The sequence below is a fragment of the Erpetoichthys calabaricus genome, chromosome 18, assembly GCF_900747795.2.
Source record: "Erpetoichthys calabaricus chromosome 18, fErpCal1.3, whole genome shotgun sequence".
Classification (NCBI taxonomy): domain Eukaryota; kingdom Metazoa; phylum Chordata; class Cladistia; order Polypteriformes; family Polypteridae; genus Erpetoichthys; species Erpetoichthys calabaricus.
In genome coordinates this window covers 12,577,726-12,599,386 of record NC_041411.2, presented here as the reverse complement: position 1 = coordinate 12,599,386, position 21,661 = coordinate 12,577,726, and the positions used below count along the sequence as shown (strand labels likewise).

General features: G+C 36.1%; 1 protein-coding gene across 11 annotated transcripts in view; it reads right to left on the bottom strand.

The window, feature by feature from the left end:
- The window catches only part of LOC114669253 (membrane-associated phosphatidylinositol transfer protein 2), a 190,235-nt gene that overhangs the window by 98,420 nt on the left and 70,154 nt on the right, over nt 1-21,661 (bottom strand). For all 11 annotated transcript variants that reach the window (XM_028825456.2, XM_051921568.1, XM_028825457.2 and 8 more), the window contains one exon: nt 11,233-11,414. In XM_028825456.2, the coding sequence (XP_028681289.1) occupies nt 11,233-11,310 (78 nt within the window). In that variant the 5' untranslated portion in view covers nt 11,311-11,414. The remainder of the gene's footprint in view (nt 1-11,232; nt 11,415-21,661) is intronic.

Sequence of the window (21,661 nt, the reverse complement as noted above, 5' to 3'; positions counted from 1 at the left end):
CAGGAAGGGGAAGCAGTACAGTGTCAACACTGTATATGGTGGGGATGGTGCGCTGCTGACCTCGACTCGGGATGTTGTGGGTCGGTGGGGGGAATACTTCGAAGACCTCCTCAATCCCATTAACATGCCTTCCAATGAGGAAGCAGAGCCTGGGGACTCAGAGGTGGACTCCCCCATCTCTGGGACTGAGGTCACCGAGGTGGTCAAAAAACTCCTTGGTGGTAGGGCCCCGGGGGTGGATGAGATACGCCCGGAGTTCCTCAAGGCTCTGGATGTTGTAGGACTGTTTTGGCTGACACGCCTCTGCAACATCGCATGGACATCAGGGACAGTGCCTCTGGATTGGCAGACTGGGGTGGTGGTCCCCCTCTTTAAGAAGGGGGATCGGAGGGTGTGTTCCAACTACAGAGGGATCACACTCCTCAGCCTCCCTGGAAAAGTCTATTCAGGGGTCCTGGAGAGGAGGGTCCGTCGGATAGTCGAGCCTCGGATTCAGGAGGAACAGTGTGGTTTTCGTCCTGGTCGCGGAACAGTGGACCAGCTCTATACCCTTAGCAGGGTCCTGGAGGGTGCATGGGAGTTTGCCCAACCAGTCTACATGTGTTTTGTGGACTTAGAAAAGGCATTCGACCGTGTCCCTCGGGGAATCCTGTGGGGGGTACTCCGAGAGTATGGGGTACCGGCTCCCCTGATAAGGGCTGTTCAGTCCCTGTACGATCGGTGCCAGAGCTGGGTCCGCATTGCCGGCAGTAAGTCGAACCCGTTTCCAGTGAGAGTTGGACTCCGCCAGGGCTGCCCTTTGTCACCGATTCTGTTCATATCTTTTATGGACAGAATTTCTAGGCGCAGCCAGGGTGTTGAGGGGGTCCAGTTTGGTGGGCTCAGGATTGGGTCACTGCTTTTTGCAGATGATGTTGTCCTGTTTGCTTCATCAGGCCGTGATCTTCAGCTCTCTCTGGATCGGTTCGCAGCCGAGTGTGAAGCGGCTGGGATGAGAATCAGCACCTCCAAATCCGAGACCATGGTCCTCAGCCGGAAAAGGGTGGAGTGCCCTCTCAGGGTTGGTAGCGAGATCCTGCCCCAAGTGGAGGAGTTCAAGTATCTCGGGGTCTTGTTCACGAGTGAGGGAAGAATGGAGCGTGAGATCGACAGGCGGATTGGTGCGGCATCCGCAGTAATGCAGGCATTGCATCGGTCTGTCGTGGTGAAAAAGGAGCTGAGCCGCAAGGCAAAGCTCTCAATTTACCAGTCGATCTATGTTCCTACCCTCACCTATGGTCATGAGCTATGGGTAGTGAACGAAAGAACGAGATCGCGAATACAAGCGGCTGAAATGAGTTTCCTCCGCAGGGTGTCTGGGCTTTCCCTTAAAGATAGGGTGAGAAGCTCAGTCATCCAGGAGGGGCTCAGAGTAGAGCCGCTGCTCCTCCGCATCGAGAGGAGTCAGATGAGGTGGCTCGGGCATCTGATCAGGATGCCTCCTGGACGCCTCCCTGGTGAGGTGTTCCGGGCACGTCCAACCGGGAGGAGGCCCCGGGGAAGACCCAGGACACGCTGGAGGGACTATGTCTCTCGACTGGCCTGGGAACGCCTTGGGATTCTCCCGGAAGAGGTAGAAGAAGTGGCCGGGGAGAGGGAAGTCTGGGCATCTCTGCTCAAGCTGCTGCCCCCGCGACCCGACCTCAGATAAGCGGGAGACAATGGATGGATGGATGGATATATATATATATATATATATTTATACACACTAGAGGTATATGCCCCCCCAGCCCAACCCCAACACCCTGATACCTCACTTTGCTCTCTTATTAGTGCATGGGTATAATCTAACATGGTCAAAACTCTGGCCTTGAGGTTTACTTACAGTTATAGCAAATGCTAAAAATACTGGAAATGGTCATCTATGCAAGTTGAATGATAATCTACTTGCTGAAGTATCGCAAGTATCGGACTTAATACGTGGAAGGAATATGGTTTCTCCTGTATGGTAACCAGTCATGATTTTGTTAGCATTGAATGTTTATGCAGTATGACAATTTGTAAGCGTGTGACATTACATTGTGTACTGGGTATGAAGTTAAACTGTATCCACTCTGCAAACGGTCCTCCAACTTGCAGGGAAAACTTGAGGATTGGTGGCAGGATTGGTACTCCAGCCACCATAAAAAACTTCACACAGCTCCAAAACGACAGACAGGACTTCTTTCTGCTCTCCACGGGAGTAGCTCATGGGCAGAAGTCAAAACTACCAGAGAGCCAATGCCTCTTGGGGATCAGAACTGGTGTGGTGCTGAGGCATCACCCACTGCAGGGCAGCACTCGGGTCCTAGTTTGAGGAGGCCCATCCAGGTAGGTGCGTGGAACTTATTGTCTATCCAGCATGATGATCATCAGTTCCCATTAAACTGTGACTTTAAAATGGTGGTTCAAAGAAAAGATCAAGAGAGAAGACTTTACAAAAGAGTAGCAATAAGGCAACACAGAATCAAAACCAAAGAGACAAAAGAATCAAATGCACAAGCCAAAATGTAAATCAAAAAATCATACTCAAGTAACAAAGCGAGTGTCTGGAGTAAATCAATTAAAAAAAAAAAAAAAAGGAATCAAATGTTTGTAGTTTATCTCAATACCAGAATAAAGTACATGTCATGTCACGTCATTTTACTGCCATGGCATTACATGCAATGTCACATAGAACAGGCTTCCAGCAACTAGCATAGCAACAGTAAAACAGAAAAACCCAAAACTGTGGTGCTCATTTGATGTTACAGTGAAAAATAAATAAATAAATTAAAATTTTAAAGGCTTAAAAACATTTCAAACCATAACAGACGGTAGACCAAAGATAGGCCAAAATATTCAGGAATGAACAGCTCTACTGCACTGCATTTCCAAAACTTAACATCAGAAAAACAATCTGTGAATCATAATCACCCTTTGCTGACAATTTTACATTGCAGACACTGGACATATGATATTTTTTGAATGCATGCCAAACTCTACACTTAGCAAAGTAACTGAATAGCCCTCCAGAAAATTTTCTTATTTACTCAGAATGTACACCAGCCATTTTTAAGCAAAATGATGCACTTCACTACTTCACAGCAATACACAGTAAAAATAAAGATACTAAAAGCACAAACTACAGACAGTATATACCAGGCTTTCTATTTAAAAACGGGTATTTAAAACAGTCACTAATAAACCTAATATAGTATAACATTTAGGTTATTTCAGTAACCCTGTCAGTATATAATAGATTAAAGAAGAAGAAAAATAATTCAATTTTTAAAAATAAAACTAACTTCTTTAGTTTTGAAATGCCACTGTTGAGCTCTGAATATTGTTCTACTCGTTTTAAATGCTGCATTGCAACCAATTCATAAAATAAAAAAGCACTTTAGTGCCTTTGGAAATCAAAACACACAACCAAAACAAGCAATATGAAATATCAAGAGATAACAAACCACAAAGTATCAACAACTATTGAAGATTAGCATTAACTTCACCATAAAACATAGCATTAGGAAAATAAAAAACATTGAAAGCTAAATAGCTGAAAAACAGACCCTTAGAAACAACAGGTCTCATCAGTTAGGGAGATGCTGAGGCTTAAAATAACATCAATTTTCAGAATGAAATTAACTTTCACTACTTTTTTGTTTTTGCAAATGCCCAAGCATATTCAATTAAGTTGCAACTCTGTCACTTCTCTAAACCCAAATAAGCAAAATACAATATTATTCGCAAATGAAATGTAAATGTCAAAACAGAAACTTTTCTGAGTTTCAGCACATTAACCAAAACTTGGAAAAAAGAGTCAGTTACCTTGATCTAAAAAAAATAGACAGGTATTGATTTGTCAGATCCACCACATATCTATGTTTCTTCAAATGAAGAGAAATTGGCCTTCCTAATGCTTATACAAAGTACAGGCAAAAGCCTGCAAAAATGCTTACATCAAATACTGCCTATATAACACCACACACTGAATCACATACATGCAGCATGCAATGTAGTAGTAGTAGTAGTAACATCACACACAGCTCCAGAGATGTCATTAGGTACATCATTGAAGGATACACATAAACAAAAATATTATACAAAATTAGTACATGGCACTGTTAGATAAAAATCTGACCTTGGCCCATTGTCGGCTTTTATAAGGACAGGCAAATTCAATTGTTTTACTGAAAAAACATAATATTGAAGAAAATAGGCATATGGTCCAAATGTCAAGCTTAACTACAGGAAATTACTTTCAAAATCTAGGGTAAAAAGGCAATAAACTTGTCAAATACAACAGCTTCCTATCATTCTTTTATAATTTTTAAGCACAAAAGCAAACTTCTGCACTGAGACATGGTATTGGAAGGAGACTGTTGAAACGAAGAAAATATTTTTCAATTTCTGTTTATAACAGAAATGCTGGACAATTTTCTCTCACTAAATGAGTAAATATCACACAAGTAAGGTTTTCTCATTTCCAGTCCTAAACATACAGTAGATGACATATACTAATATAGCCAATAACTACAGCAATAAAATACATACAACAAAATAACAATTGGCACTTACTAGGGTGTACTATTACTTAGAGCTATAGATTGGAATCTTCAAAAAAAATACCAGAAAATTAACTGAAGTTCAGTGCAGCATATTTAATAAGTGAAGTGGCATTTTAAGTATTACTACAGATTATGAGCCTAATGAGCCTACATAGAATCTAAAATGACACCGCAAAAGGATGTTTAAAATACATACCATTATTTACTTACCTATGTTCTCATTCACTTATATTAATTTGACTTCTGCAACATTGCACTTCTGAAAGAATTTGCCTGTTGTTACTGCCATAAGAAACAACTCTAAAACCACCATCATGGAGCACTCTTTCTATCTTTCTAGGGGATGATACATTTAACTTCTGCTTCACTTCTTTCTGCTTCACTCCTGTTTACTTGTAGTATTTACTTCCTCTTAATTTCCTTAAACACTACTTTAAACTCACAGTCTTCCTCTCTTCCAAATAATCTCTGTCACTGTTTAGAACTCTATTTTAACTCCACCCTGTAAAATATCTGGAGAGGAATACTTAATTCACTGAAATAAGGGGAAAGAGTTACTTCTGCTGAATCAGTGCTGTCAGTCTACTTAATAGTATACTATTTTTTAGGGAATGGTGCCTTTTCACTTAATTAAATGCAGATAATTTTCAAATACATAACCATAATTTATCACATATAAATATTTAGTATACAAAAATCTGGGAACTCTAATGAGGAGTTCAGGATAAGTCACTAATGGTCTCAGGCGGCACGGTGGCACAGTGGGTAGCACTGCTGCCTCGCAGTTAGGAGACCTGGGTTTGCTTCCCGGGTCCTCCCTGTGTCTGTGTGGGTACTCCGGTTTCCTCCCACAGTCTAAAGTCCAGGTGCATTGGTGATTCTAAATTGTCCCTAGTGTGTACTTGGTGTGTGTGTGTGTGTGTGTGAGCGCGCCCTGCAGTGAGCTGGCGCCCTGCCCAGGGTTTGTTTCCTGCCTTGCGCCCTGTGTTGGCTGGGATTGGCTCCAGCAGACCCCCATGACCCTGTAGTTAGGGTATAGCGGGTTGGATAATGGATGGATGGACTAATGGTCTCAGGTTGTCTGCCATATCTAACTTGAAGTAGCCCTTCACTCCAAAATTATGAAAATTACTTTTCTAAACCAATAAGCAATTTTCAAAAGCTAACTAAAGACAGTGGAAAAACATGTTTATACAAAGTATAACTACTTTTTTCTTTTTCTAAGTACCCTCCAATTTCATTACTGTAAAGCTAAATTTGAAGCACTTTTTTCAGTTTGTTTAAAATAGTTCCATATTATGCAAGAACAAAGACTGTATAGACTGCCTTTGACAAAAAAAATAATCTCCTAATGATTTCAGTCAGGTAATCTGTATCAAGTCATTTTGCCAGGCTTCTTAAGGGTACAAACTATATCAGTCTCAAATACAGCAACTAAGCCCTTCTATTTTAAGTATACTGATTACTCTTGAATTGTTGCTATATTCAGACAAATACAAATATTTAAACTACATGGAAAAAGAAACATGGGACGGGTACAATGATGATGTGGGTGCTGGAAAGTTAGAGCACATCTTGGGAAAACAAAATAGTCCATCATAGACTATAACCAAATATGACGTCACAACAGTGTAATTTACTATAAATTACTGTATCACTGTAAAACAGTATTTAGGGTAGGGAAGTGGCGTTATCTTAGTAGGGCCTATGAAAACAGGAGATCATATAAACTTCAGGACATTAGCCAGGAAACAAAAAATTAAAAAACTTGAAAGACTGATTTTAAATCCCCATTGCAACAGTATTGTATACTGCTACACAGTTTTAAAAATTAAATACTGCACATGGAATGGAACTAAATACTCCAAATTATAGTCATTTACTGAAAAGCTTTGAGGAGCCCACATCCCAGCTTTCCACATTTGACTAAGATGGCCACCCCCCTACAAGTACCTCCTACATTACAGACTAGATTGGTCTTGTAACACAGGAGATATACAGTAAATAGGAATGGGCACAGCAGGCTATTTTTTCTTAGGAGACTGTGTTCCTTTAATGTGTGTAGTTGACCTCCTTTAGATGTTCTATAAATATGTGATGGCCGGTTTGACGTTCTATGCTGTAGTGTACTGGGCCAGTAAAATTACTTCAAGAGAGGGCCACCAAATCAACAATCTGATTAAGAAGGCTGGCTCAGTTATAGGATGCACTATTAAACCACTGGAGGCTGTAGCAGGGATGATGACTGTTATAAACAATTCTGCACATCCTCTCTGTATTACAGCCAACAAATGAAATGCTGCTAGGTTTCTTCATGCCAATGGCAGTATGTGTTTATAATGCCTCACTGCAACTGTTCTCTTACCCAAATTCAAGTCAGAGGTTTATCGTTCTTTTTATACTTCTGGTGTATTTTTGAGAGGTGTGGTTGTTGTTGTTTTGCTATAATATTTTCTGAGCTGCTGTAAAAAGCTAAATTTCCCTCTTAAGACAAATACATTACTACTATATATCATCCAATCTGGTCACATCACCACTGGCAACTGGTCAAAATTATGACTTTGCCAGGCTGGGCATTTATTCAACATTACTGCAAGATGGATGGTATTTTGAGATTTGAATACCAAGGCAGCATGACTTCTAGTCCAGCTTCCAGTCACTTGGGAATACAAACCTCATAAGATAAAAAAGAGAGCTTCACACCTTTCTAAGGAATTTAAAGTTTAACCAAAATGCAATTAATAGAAAAGTGTTCATAACGTCATATAAAAACTACAATCAACATTAGCAAAAATACATCATAACAGCTTGATTTTTAAACTAATATTCTTACTGAGTAGTACTGCAGCATTGGTTGCTTAAGCATCATCTTAAATATAGACAGATGGGTGTATATACAGTAGGCTTTCTCCACCTAGTGGTAGAAATTAAGTTCTTGACCTGTAATTCCTTGTAGGCTCTACAAGTGAATCTTTCATGGAAGCGCCTTTTTAGCAGTCACAGGCTCATGTTCCAAATCTAAGGTTAGGTTTCTGAACGCTACAAAGTATACAATAATAAGTTTTACTTCAACGTGTTAGTAACCTTATATTTCGTTATAACTAAAATGTTTTACTACTGCCCCTATGGAATTTGTTACTTAGCTTTGGATATCCAAAACATGTTATTGGAAATCACACATTTATTACCTTCAAAAGGTTATCTTCAAAACAAATACAGACAGATGTATTTGTAGCTATTGGTATGCATAAACTGTTATAAAAGGAAAACAACAGAGACAAGTAAAATGTTTGCGATCCAGATGGAACTGTGAATTTTAAATTTGCAAGGCATGCATTTCAGAACCAAATTATTTATGCATTCACCAAGGACTGAATTGAAGGATTGAAAAGACAAAGAGTTGCAAGAATTTTATCTGCAGATCTCACACAATCTAACTTAATATAAAGCTTGGAAATCCCACTACTCCATCAAGGCAAAAATAGTAATAAAGGGAAATATTTATTGACTGACAAGGATCCAGCAACAAGATCCTCCACAGTGCAGCATTTACAAATACTACACATTACTAAAAGGATTCAAGAAGATGGAGAGAAATAACTGATGCCATTTTCTACTACATTGCCAAGAATATGGCTCCTATAGCTATAGTAGAGCACAATGGGTTTAAACACCTCATTAAAACCCTTGAAAGAAGATACACTGTGCCATCCCGAAAATATTTTCCCAAACTGCAGTGCCCAATATATATAAAACATGTCGTAAAAAGGTAAATGCTGAACTGAAATCTGTTCAGCACTTTGTAGTCACATCTGATCTCTGGTCAAATAGGACAATGGAGCCATACTTGAGCCTTACTTTCCACACTTGAGCCTTACTTTCCACTACATTATCGATGAATGAAAGCTGCATAAACAATGCCTTAAGATGGCATATTTTCCAGTTGATAATACTTAAGAGATGATTTTACAGGGCCTGAGAAATATGCTTTCTGTGTGGAACCTCAAGGAAAAGAACCTTGTGGGAATTATGACAGACAATGCCACTAATGTTGTCAAAGCTGTAAAGCTCAATGGATGGGCATGGCAGCAATGTTTTGGACACAGGCTGAACCTGGCAGTCGGAAACTGCACATCACCTTAACAGACATAATGCAACAATATTCAGTAATCTAAATGCAGATATCTGGGTGGTGACTAGCAGCTATATTCTTTCTGTATTTATGTAATGTAAAGTCTACATCTTTTTATATGCCTTATTTTTTAAAATTCTCCTTTACTCCCTGGGCTGTTGTTGTTGTTAAGCACTCTGTTACATGTCATTAAAAAGGTTCTATATTAATAAAATGTACTTAATTACTTACAATTGAGCTGCAGCTATTTTTCAGCATGTTAAATAAATACTGTGACACCAATAAAAAACTGTTCATATAGCACCTTTCTTGATGTAACTATGTGCTTAATATTACAATGTTACAATGTAAACTTCACATTACAATGTAACAAAACACTACATTGAGTCATCATTAGAGTAGAAATAAAAAATTGGTCTAGTGTTATTAATCTGATATTATTGACATTATTTAAAATATTTGTTTACAAGAGATGTAAGTTATTACAGTATTTCTATTTTTGACATGATACTACTTAAAATAATGTTTGTTCACAAAAGATTCAAGTTATTTTGCACTTTGCACATGGAAATATTTTAAATTATTTATTTTGTTTGCAAGAAATGCAAGCTATTTATTTTCTACTTTTTTAAGGAACTTTTACATTAAAACTAAAATGTGACTTTTATCATAAGCCATTTCATTTTAAGTGATGTGTTCTTTGATTTAAGCTCTTCAAAATATTCAATAAACAACAATAAAAACTTCAATTTTCTGTGTTTCCTTCAGTTATTTTAAAATTATAAAGATATGCACTCTTTCATTAGACAAAAATCCCAGATTTAATAGTTGAGCATATTCACAGTACAAACATTGTCAGTGAACTATGAGGGCAAAAAAAAAATAGTAATCATTCATTTATCATAATCGAAGTAAAACATTCAATTGATTGTGATATTGATTTGAAGTCACATCAACCAGCCCTATTTTCAGGCAAGAATCAATCTCACTTTGAGGCAAAGTGAAAGCAATCACATCACAAAATATCAGGCTTTGAAATAAAACTGCGAGACAGTGCAAATCATAGTAAGATCTAGTATGACGACTCCTGCATGAGCTACACGCCATAGGGGTTCAATCATCAGATGTCACAAACCCCCATTCCCTAATCATTACAATCCATTTTGGCGCACTTGAGTCTGAAATGGTTTGTCTCTGATTTAAGACAACTTTTTCTACATAATGTTTTCCAAATTTAAGCTGCGTTACACAGATTAACCACAAAATTAAAACCAGTTGCCTGATATTGTATAGGTCCCCTAGTGCTGTTGTAACAGCTCTGACCCACCGAGACATGGACTCTATAAAACCTCTGAAGGCGTCCTATGGAATGTGGCACCAAGATGTTAAGAAAAGACCTTTTAAGTATTGTAAGTTGCAAGATAGGTTCTCCATGGATCATACTTGTTTTTCGAGCAAATCCCACAGATCTAGGGAATCTGGAGGCTAAGTCAACACCTTGAACTTTTTATCATGTTCCTCATACCATTCCTGAACAATTTATTCAGTGCGGCACACATGACCCTGTCACCAGTTCACCAGTTGTCCTTCCTTGAACAATTTTTGGTAGGTACAAACAACTACATACTTGGAACATCCACAAGTCCTGCCATTTTGGAGATGCTGTGACCCAGTCGTCCAGCCATCACAATTTGGCCCTTGTCAAAGTTGCTCATATCCTTATGCTTTCTCATTTTTCCTGCTTCCAAAACATCACTTTTACTAACTGACTGTTCACTTGGTGTGTAACATATCACACCTTGTAATAGGTGCCATTGTAACGAGATATTCAATGTTATTCATGTCACCTGCCAGTGGGTTTAATGTTGTGGCTTAGCAGTGTGTATCGTTTTTTTAATTAAAATATATAGAAAGTGCAGTTATCTTTTATATTTATCATTATCAGAACGTTCTACTCAGTTGCATTTCATTTTATCTTTGTAATCCAAAGGTTCTGTGTTGAGTAGGTGAGTTGGCAACAACTCAGAACTTGCATTTCTGTGGTTACTTGTGTAATTCAACCCTGTGACTGACTGTCATAAAGTCTAAAATTGGAGTGGTGCCCTCCCTTCTAGAAGCTGGATATGTGCGATACAGATTTAGCTGTTTTCAATGAATATAACACAGTGAAGAAAATAATTGTGTATAAAATATTGTGATTTAAATAGAATAAGTGGAAATTCCTCCCTCCGTTGAAAGTTAAATTCAAGCCCTGATCCTGGAAGGATTAGAAGGGAGGGTTCATTTAGAATCCTGATTGCAAAAGAACTAATATTGTACTCTATTAAATACTTTATTTAATTCAAACGTATGCCAGCAAACATGTAAAAACATATGCCTAGTTTGTTTTCAAATTTTTGTTAATACATACACACTTCAGCTCTTAAATTCAACAAATAATTGCCTTATAAAAAAGAATAATTATAATTCTACCTACATCCAAACTTAAACTATTGACAAAAAAATTACTGAATACAAACAAGTATACTGTACCTGTATCATGTAGAGCTGGGCAATGCGGTACTCCTCCACACTCATAGGCAAAGGTATGCGGTACTCTTTAATCAGCATTTTGGTGGAAAAGGCTTCTTTTCTAAGAAAAGTAATCCAGTACTTTGGCTTTTCTTGATTTTAACAATATTGTCTTAAACTGAAAGTAGAGTCACTGAGTAAACCTAAAAAGAATAAAAATACAAGCTTAATTAGTCCTTTATAAACTTCCATCCCCAAAAGAATGACAATAATCTGCCATGAGCTTTAAAATTATTCATATAGTAGATACCTACTAAACAACAGCAACAGAAGCAAATGCTCGCTACATGATTGGGAATAGTTAAATTGTTTTTCAATTCATTAGCTAAATCACATGTCCAGCATTCTTAGCTTAATACGGATAATCCTTGTACATCCTGCAGTGTTTCTAAAATGCTAGAGGTCCTGTAGCATCTTAAGTGTCTTGCTTTATAGACAAGTGACCAAAACAGAGAGTAGGAAAAACTTGTCAGTTTCTAATAAGAACTGCTGGAAAGAACAAAAAACATACAGCAATGCCTGATATAATCTGAACAAAATGGACACTGCCATTTCAGCTCCTAAAAATTAAGTAAAATGATGCAATAGAGAACAGCATACAGCCCAGTGAATAATTCCAGAATATAGTTTTTCCTCACAACTTACAAAAATTAAACACCTTTAATGAGAAATGTGTATAATAAACAAAAAAGGTAAATCTTGCATACATTGCAAAACTGACTGAGGAAAAAGAGTCAGAATGAAAAAAAACTGACATAATAATGATTGTCTTAACACAATTAAAAGGAAGCAAATTTTAACTCTGTTTTATCATTGTAATGTTCAAAATCTAGTATGCTGGTAAGTTTTGTGTGCCTAAGATTTTTTGTTACTTCACTTAAAAATGATATAAACATGTAACTTGATTGGATTCATTGTGCATAAAAGGGGATGTGATGGTTTATATTTAAGTGGACAATAAATGAGAAAAGTGACAACCTTAATACTCCAAATTGACTAGAACTATAATCTTTATCCTCTTTAAGGTTAAAAGAATTGCATCCTTAAAAAAATAGACTAATACATAAAAAGAAGAAAGTTCGAAGATTTCAGTGAAAATTTGGGGAGACAAAAAAACAGTTACAAAGAACAGAAATATGGCAGTTGTTGATCTTCCGGGACTAATATTTTTTATGCTAAAAAAACAGGCTGTGAACCACTTATTCCTTTAAATTTAACAAAATTCAAGTTATTAATGTAGTGTTGCTTTAAAAAAAACACATTTCGAAGGAAATGTAGAACTAAATACACTTTATTGTTGGAAGAATTATGCATGAGAAGCAAAGCAAAAAGAATTCATTTTAAGCTTTGTTTTGTCATTCACTAACAAAAGAAAATGAATGAATGTTACTCGTTCAACAACATCACTTAAACATCTGGAGTACCTCCTAGTGGGTTACAGCTGCCAGATTCTTCACAGCAGAACTACAAATTACACACATCAGCAATGCCATGAAAATAAGTAGGTTGGAAATGAGCACTGCTGCTTAGCTTAATCAGACCAGTCAAAAGCATGTACAGAAAGTTGCAAATCTTTTTATGGAAGTCACTTTCTTTTTTCCTTTACCGCATTATTTTGACCATTTTTGAAAAGACAAACACAAGTAATACTCACATATAATTTTCATCTATGTAACTTGCTTTGCAGAAAAAAATACAAATAAAACCCACCTTGAACATTACTTTACATTAAATTAACAAGAAACCTATTATTTTCTGCTAAATATACAGTAGAGCATGCAACAACATAAACTGTGGATAATTTTAGGCCATTCATCAGTTTATAATATAAGCTAATATCTCCACATTATAGACAATAGTGACTCCTTGATGCTATCATTCTTTTGAATTAGTGTTCTAATACCAAAAGGTCTGTTACTAAATTTGTTATACCTGACACAGTATACCGGGTGAAGCATTTTGGTCAAGAATGTAGACAACAAGCTGTCTATGGTGGTCTAAATTGAAAAGCCATTTCCAAGTCTTATTAACTGAGGATAAGAAGTGTTCAAAAAACTTAAGTATGACATAGATATAACTAAGTTTTTTAGAAATTCCTTTATCATAAGCTACATGGTATTGTTTCATAAGGTTATCATATGAAGAAAAAAAATCACAACATCATTACTATGAACATGGAAAGAAGGATAATAGGATCGTGGCTCAACAAATCCACAAGCAGGAAGTTTGCAAGACAATATCAGTAATTACCAACAAAGATGGAGAAAAAAATCATTGACCATAAAAATACAATGCACATATTTAGACAGTTGTACAAGTCTTATATTCTACTCAATTTAAAGAAGACAAGACACAGTGTAATGTGTTTTTTGAAGTATTACAGATACCACAGCTAGATATGCTCAATGCAGAGGAACTGGATAAACCTCTCACACTCTCAGAATTAGTGGATGCTGTAAGGTCAATTCAAAATGGGACAACAGCAGGGCTTGATGGCTACCCTACTGAATTTTCTTAAAAAAACAAGACAATAAAATTCTACCTCAAACTTTTCCCCCAAGTATTAATTACTGTCTTTCCAAAAAAAATTAGAACTTACTACAATGTGCATCATACAGACCAATCTCACTTCTGAATAACGATATTAAGATACTCTCCAAAATTCTAGCTAAAAGGATTAAGAAAGTACTTCCTTCAGTAGTATCACAAGACCTAACCGGATTTGTAAAAGGCAGACACTTAGCTTCCAATCTTCGACACCTGTTTAATATAATATATTCACAGATGAAGTCTAATACCCTAGGGACCATCTTTTCTTTTGATTCAGAAAAAAACATTTGACATGGTTGAGTGGGTCTACCTATTCACCACATTGAATAAATTTGGGTTTGGCCTGAACATATGTGCATGGATCAAACGACTGTATACCAGTCCAGTAACTTTAGTTTGTGTTGACAATGTTATTTCAGACTACTTCAAACTAGAATGTGGTACTAGACGGGGATGCCCCCTACCGAAATGCATCTGAGATAGGGGAGATTGTCAGAGAAGGACTTCAAGAGGAGATATCACTATATGCAGATTATATGGTACCGTATGTGTCAGACCTATACAATTCCGTGTCTGCAGTCCTACCACCATTAGCAGAATTTCAAGAAATTTGGCCACAAAATGAATCTGAATAAAACTGTGATTTTTCCCGTGAACTCTCTAGCACACAACATCAGATTGGACACCACCTTCCTTTTCATCATTGCAGATCAGTTTTAAATACCTAGGGGTAAACATCATAAGTAAATATGCCCCCTAAATACATTAACAAATATTTTTTTTTGGAATTCGAAACATCCATGCATCCAAAGGGCAACCCTACAATGACCTACAGCTTAAGTTGGCATGGCACTACCTAACTTTCAATTTTATTACTGGGTGGCAAATATACAAGCTATAAAAACCTGGACATTGACACAAATAGATGAACATACACAAGTTTGGTCGGCAACAGAAATAAAATCCTACAGTATTTCTTTATATTCCTTGCTTTGTACCCAAGTAAATACAAGTTATCATCAATATACTAACAACCCAATTGTCCTTTGTTTGCTCAAAATATGGAACCAATGTAGGAAACGCTTCAAGACAGAGAAGCTTTTATCTGTTAAACTTCTACACGGTTACCCCCTTTCTCAACCCTCACAAACTTACACAGTTTTTAATGTTTGGAAAATGTACAAGATTAAATCATTTAGAGATTTGTACAGTATATATATTGACAATGTCTTTGCATCCTACAAACAACTATACTTCAAATTTAACTTCCTATGAACACAATTTTTCTGCTGCTTTCAAATTAAAAACTTTGCTAAACAGAATCTGGCCAATTTTCCTCACCTCTCACCTATTTCTATTCGAGAAATAAAATTGATCAGTCCTGAAGACTCAGGCAGCATTTCTATAATATATAAAACATTTTAAAGTCCCTTCCTTTCAAAGATCCCAGAGTACAGTGGGAAAAAGATCTCTTATTCAACATTTTAGAAAAGGAGTGGAAAGCATCCATGCACAGAAATTACTCTAGCTCCATATGCACAAAGCATACAATTATTCAACTTAAAATCTTTAATCAAGCACATCTATCGTGTTTAAAATTGTCCAAAATGTTTCCAGGTCAAGATCCAACCTGTGAACATTGCAATCTAGCTCCAGCCTCACTGGGCTACATGTTTTGGGCATGCACCAAATTAACATTATTCTGAAACAAAGCCTTTAAATGTCAATCAGACAGCCTTGGTGTCCCAATCACTCCTAATCCATTAACAGTTGTGTTTGGTGTGCTCCCAGATGGGCTTAAAGTGGAGAAGGACAAACAAACTGTAATTGCCTTTACCTCACCACTTGCACATAGACTTATCTTGCTCAACTGGAAGAATCCTAGCCCACCTCTTTTAAGTCAGTGGGTAACTGATGTTATATATTATCTGAAATTGGAAAAAACTAAAATTATCACTTACAGCATCTATTCAAACCTTTTTTTAAAACCTGGCAGGATCTAATCAGTAACATTTTAGAATATGCATTTATATTGAGGAAGTTTTACTCTGGCTGTTGGCCCTCCTCTTTCTCTCGGATGGGGTTGAATTTAGTTCTGTTAAGTTTTACTTGATTGTGTGGAATGTTACTTGCTTATAATAAAACCAATAGATAAAAAAAGAAGAAGAAAATAATCACTAAGCTAGACATATAGATTAAGACTTTTATTTTTCACTTTTTGTTTATATAAACATGAACAATTAGAAATAAGATCAAAAAATATTGTTCAGCTTGACTTTTAATGCTGGTTTAACTTTTCATCCAAGAACAGCAGTGGAGAAAAGTTGTATAAGATCATCAACTGAACAAAAAGTTCTTGTCCATGTCAGGATTACAGCCATGCCCCACCCCAATTACATTTTCCTTTAAATTCTTCATTCTTCCCGCCCCATTTCAATGGTTGTGTTAACATTGTTCCCTGTATTTGTAATTTTACCCTGATCCATCATGTTCTTTACTGCCATGATTTTGCAAGGGCAGAGTAGCTGTTTTGTTTATCATCTTAATCAAGTATTGTTTAGAAATAATTAGACCAATAAGCAATGCAACTGTTCTAAACAATTTCTGTCCCAGCTACTTTCTGTAACTAAAAAATTCTACAAAGTTTTTAACTATACAAATATTTTCTTTTGAGAAAAACATAAAACATTTACAATAATTATTCTACAAAACAATCAAAATAGTAGTTTTCCATTTTCTCAGTTTTTGTGCAAAAATATAGTTAAATCCATCTGCAATTTATTTATTTTTTAACAAGATAGCAAATAATTCTTTAGCCCTGGGCTAGAATTAATGCAAAATTCTTGACAATCTAAATAACTAGTAGGATGAAGATGTTTACAAAACTTTAAAAATTTGTACTATTCATTTCTGTTAAAAATATTAGACAAATATCATGATTAACAAAACAAAACTTTGTAGTTAGCATCATTTTCACTGATCAGTCACAACATTCAAATTACTGCCAGATGAAGTGAATAACATTGACTATCTCATTACAATGGCACCTGTCAAGGGGTGGGATATACAATATTAGACAGCAAGTAAACAGTCAGTTCTTAAAGGGGATGTTTTAGAAGAAGGAAAAATTACCAGGCATAAAAATCTTTGGCAAGGGCTAAATTGTGATTTTCTAGTGAACTGGGTCAGGGCATCTCCAAAACGACTGGTCAGGTTTTCCATTATGCAGTGGTTAGTACCTACCAAACGTGCTCCAAGGAGGGACATCTGGTGAACAAGCAAAATGTCATGAGCATCCAAAGCTAGCCCATCTGTTCTACTGTAGAACACATTCTTGAAAAATGTAATGCTGGCCTTGAGAGAAAGGTGTCAGAATACACAGTGCACCTCAGTTTGCTGTGTATGGGGCTGTACATTGATTACCTGGGGAAGACATGGCAGCAGGGTACACTATGGGAAGAAAGCAAGTCAGTGGAGGCAGTGTGATGCTCTGGGCAACGTTCTGCTAGGAAACATTGGTTTCCGGAATTGACATAGATGTTATTTTGAAAACTAAAGACTGTTGCAGACCACGTACACCCCTTCATGGCAATGGTATTCCCAGAAGGCAGTAGCTGCATTCAGCAGAATAACGTGCCCTGTCACTCTGAAAAAAACATTCAGGAATGGTACACCTTGACAAAGAGTTTAAGGTGTTGACTTGCCTTCCAAATTCCCCAAATTTTAATCTGATACCGCATCTATGGGATGTGCTGAAAAACCTAGTATAATGTGTGTAGGACCTACCTTGCAACTTACAAGACTTAAAAGGTTTGTTGTTAAAATCTTAGTGCCACATACCACAGGACACCACAGGATCTTGTACAGTCCATGCCTCGACAGGTCAGAGATGCTTTGGCAGTAGAAGGGGAACCTGCACAATATTAGGCAATTGGTTTTAATTTGTGGCTTACTGGTGCATGTTGGAGTTGTAGATCTTATAATTAACAATACAGTCCTTCAATAAAATCTGGAGCCATTTTTTGAACTGGATTAATGTCTCTAAAGTTGAAGCCATAAGGGTGTATATGCCCAAAAGAAAGGTAGAAATCATTAAAGCACAAGCATCTGAAGAAAGGAAAGAGCTAAGGGATACACCTTACAAGGAGATCTGTACATGCTAAAAGGGAGAACTGCTGCTGAATCAGCAGCAATCTCAGTTTAATTCAATAGAGGAAATGAATCACAGTTTATAAAAAGAAAAGTGAATCACAACAAGAACACATTTAAACATTCTTCTGCTAATTGTGACTTAATCTACTCTAGCTTGTTTAAAATGCTAGGCTTACGGAAGAAAAATCAGTCTAACAGAAATTCTCAAAACTATATTAAGGTTTCACCATAACAGCCAAAGTAAGAAGAACGTCTGCAAGTCTCATATGCTCAAAGGAAAAAAAAATTAATTAAATTACCAGCATCTACAGAAGATCAACAGTTAAGGGCTAATACTGCTAAACCTGCAGGCACAAAAAGAAAAAGAAAACAAATACTGCAGTTACGGTCCGTGTACTTTTTGGTATTTAAAATTTCGTTTCAGAAAATATCATTTAAAAAAGAAAAAGAGACACTTATTTGATTTTCGACTTAAAAGGGAAAAATGAAAAATGCAAAACAATTACTTTTTCCTTTTGTTCTTTCGCACATTAGAAAAGAAAACTGCAAGAAACAAGAACGAGAAAATGCCCTGTATTTATTTTGTCTGAACTGGACGTTTTTGTAGGTCAACAACCTGATGAGGTAATGCGCCACTTGCAGCTAACACTGGTCACTCTCTGACACACATTTGGAGATAGAGGTGACAAAAGCTATAAATGCGTCTGTTTTGTTGTTTTTGAGCTATTACACTTTCATTATTTGAATCATAAATAAATCCAGAAAAGTATGCGTAAATTTAAGTTTATGACTGCTATTTGTTACCATAAAATTAAAAAATACCTTATTTTCCTTCATTTCATTCTTAATTCAAATTTCAAAATCTGAAAATTCCTTTCATTTTGCTTCTAAAATGAAATTTCAAATACCAAAAAGTACACGGATCAGTTACCAACTTCAACAGTAAAGGTTTAAAAGCTGGAGTGACATTGTCAGATTAAAACTAAGAGCCAGATCAAACAGCTTACCAAATTTGTATCAAAGCATATGCATCTTTCTCTGCCCTACACACTTTACCATAGCAAAGCTTTGGTCCTGTCACTGATTCAAATAATCTGCTCCTCTAAGTAAAATACCATAAAGAACCTACAGTGCATCCGGAAAGTATTCACAGCGCATCACTTTTTCCACATTTTGTTATGTTACAGCCTTATTCCAAAATGGATTAAATTCATTTTTTTCCTCAGAATTCTACACACAACACCCCATAATGACAAAGTGAAAAAAGTTTACTTGAGATTTTTGCAAACTTATTAAAAATATTAATCCAGCAGAGAGATTTTTGCCTTTCATTGGTGGAGTTTCACTGTTCTGAGCCATGCTTCAAACCACTGCAAGGCTTATTTCTCTATTAATTAACCTTTCTCATTGTGTAATCAAAAATGAAAAAAGGCTAGAAAAAATGTATCAGTCCTGATGACCTAGCAGATATTGGCTACTTTATATTGTTCCATTGTTACAGCTATGACACCAATCAGACAAGTACTTGTGTGTGCATTCAAAGACACATGATAAACTCACACTACCCCGCCCCAAACTGTTTTATTTTTATTTGAAGAAAATAACACTGCCTTCCATCAAGTCAAACTTACAAATATATGTATACAAAAATCACTTCATAGTCAAACTAGAAAAAAGAAAAAAAAATATCAGAAAGTCAAAAAAAGAAACCAGGAACCAAAAAACAAAAGATAAAACCAACAAAACAGAATTCAACCCCCACCCGAGAGAAAGAGAGGAGAGAGCGATAAGCATGGGCAAAAACAGAGAAAAAAGGAAAATTTCCTTTTCCTCTAATATGAATACTTATTCTAAAATTTTATTAATTAAATCGTGCCATGATAACTGTGCATTGTCTTTTAAACAATCATATACACTCTGCAACAGGGTGAAAAATTATGAACAGTCTACTACATTATAATATGTGCATATGGGAAAACCAAGGGATACAGTATCCAAAGTGAACTTAAGCAAAGAGCCCCAACACACTTTGCTGATGCAGAAGCTGAAGGAAAGAAACCGAGCTTCTGTTTTGGAGTAACTGCATGTTTAACCCAGCAAAACATTTATCACTCATTTGTAACATATCTGGATAGGGCACCAGTTAACATTATACCAATGTTTATAAGTTTTATTATTTATTGAGCATATGTTTTTACCCTGAGTGACTTACAACTACAGGATTCAACAGTTACTTTCATATATATTTTTGAAAAATTGCACAATGGTAGATTACACAGAGTCGTTACAGTGTTCTAAGTCAAGCAATTATTCTGTGAAAGGGATTGACAACCAAATGGCCCAGCCACTAGGCTTAAATGCTTGCAGTATAAAATAGCAAACATACACTGTAACATGTCTACACAATACGTAGATCATGTTTGACCACTCTTGAACTTGACTAGTCCAACCATGACATGGACAACTGAGTGACCAGTATTGCAAGACTGTCAAATAGGAATGTTTATGCATGTGAAGCTATTGCAAACAAATACATCATTCATGCAACTTAGCTTGAGGTACTATAGATACACTAAAAATGAAAAAAGAAATTGTGTTTTGATTAGATTACTTACAAATTAACCTCAATGAATTAATATTTTTTAAATCTTTTAAACAGCTCGGATATTTTCATTCAGTTTCTGTAAGTGATTGTTTTAGTGTGAGGTTTCAAAAGCACAAATATTCTTTTATACAATTTAAAATAAAATTCACTACATTTCTACAAATATTTTGTAAGCACATATTTCATTCGTACCAAGACGCCGTTAGGTAAAAAGTAAAATCAACTTTTAAAAATGTACGCATATGATGTGTGTACTTTAAGCACTAAACAGACATAATATAAAGAAAAAATATAATTATAACTAAATAAAATAGTGAAATAAATAATACTTTGAGAGCCATGTAATTTCTTTCCAAGAGAGATGCACACCACTTTTAGGTCATTTAACTCCTTTGGTCACTCAGTATACAATACATAATATTCAAGATTCATGTTTCTTTGCTGAATATTGAGTTAAAACATTTCCTATTGTATGCCTTTAGTAAACTCAACCTCAAAAGTAACTACATCAGAAATAAAATAATAATAGTATAGCTACACATACTTGCACATTGAGTATTAGAATACTAATAATCATTTTATTGAAGGAAGATTTAAATGTGCAACTTTCAAGCCCCTCTAAGAGAAATACTTGTTCAAAACAAATAGATGAATCAAGAATTAGCATGTGAAAGCAATGTACATTGTAATGGAAAATAAAACTAAAAATGCCTCAGTTGTACATAATACTAAAAAATTATAAAAGCAACCGTGTTTAATTCTGCTCTAGTATAAAGTAACAAGAATATTTTTAGTATTTTTTAATCAGTGACATTTTAAAATGAGGAACAAGATCTTGTGATAGCATTTGCCAACAGCTACTCATTTATCTACATGAAAAGGACAGTGCATTAACAAACGAAAATGCCAATCAATCTGGGTATAGAAAAAGAGGAAACTGTGACTCCAAATACCATTGTAGTTCCTCCAATGTGTATCTGCGTATTTCTTTTCCAGGTTTCCAAAATCAAGCAGCAACTGAGTTTAATGTAGGATCCAGCATAACAAAGGAAAGTCCACAGTCCGATAAAGCTCATTTTAAAA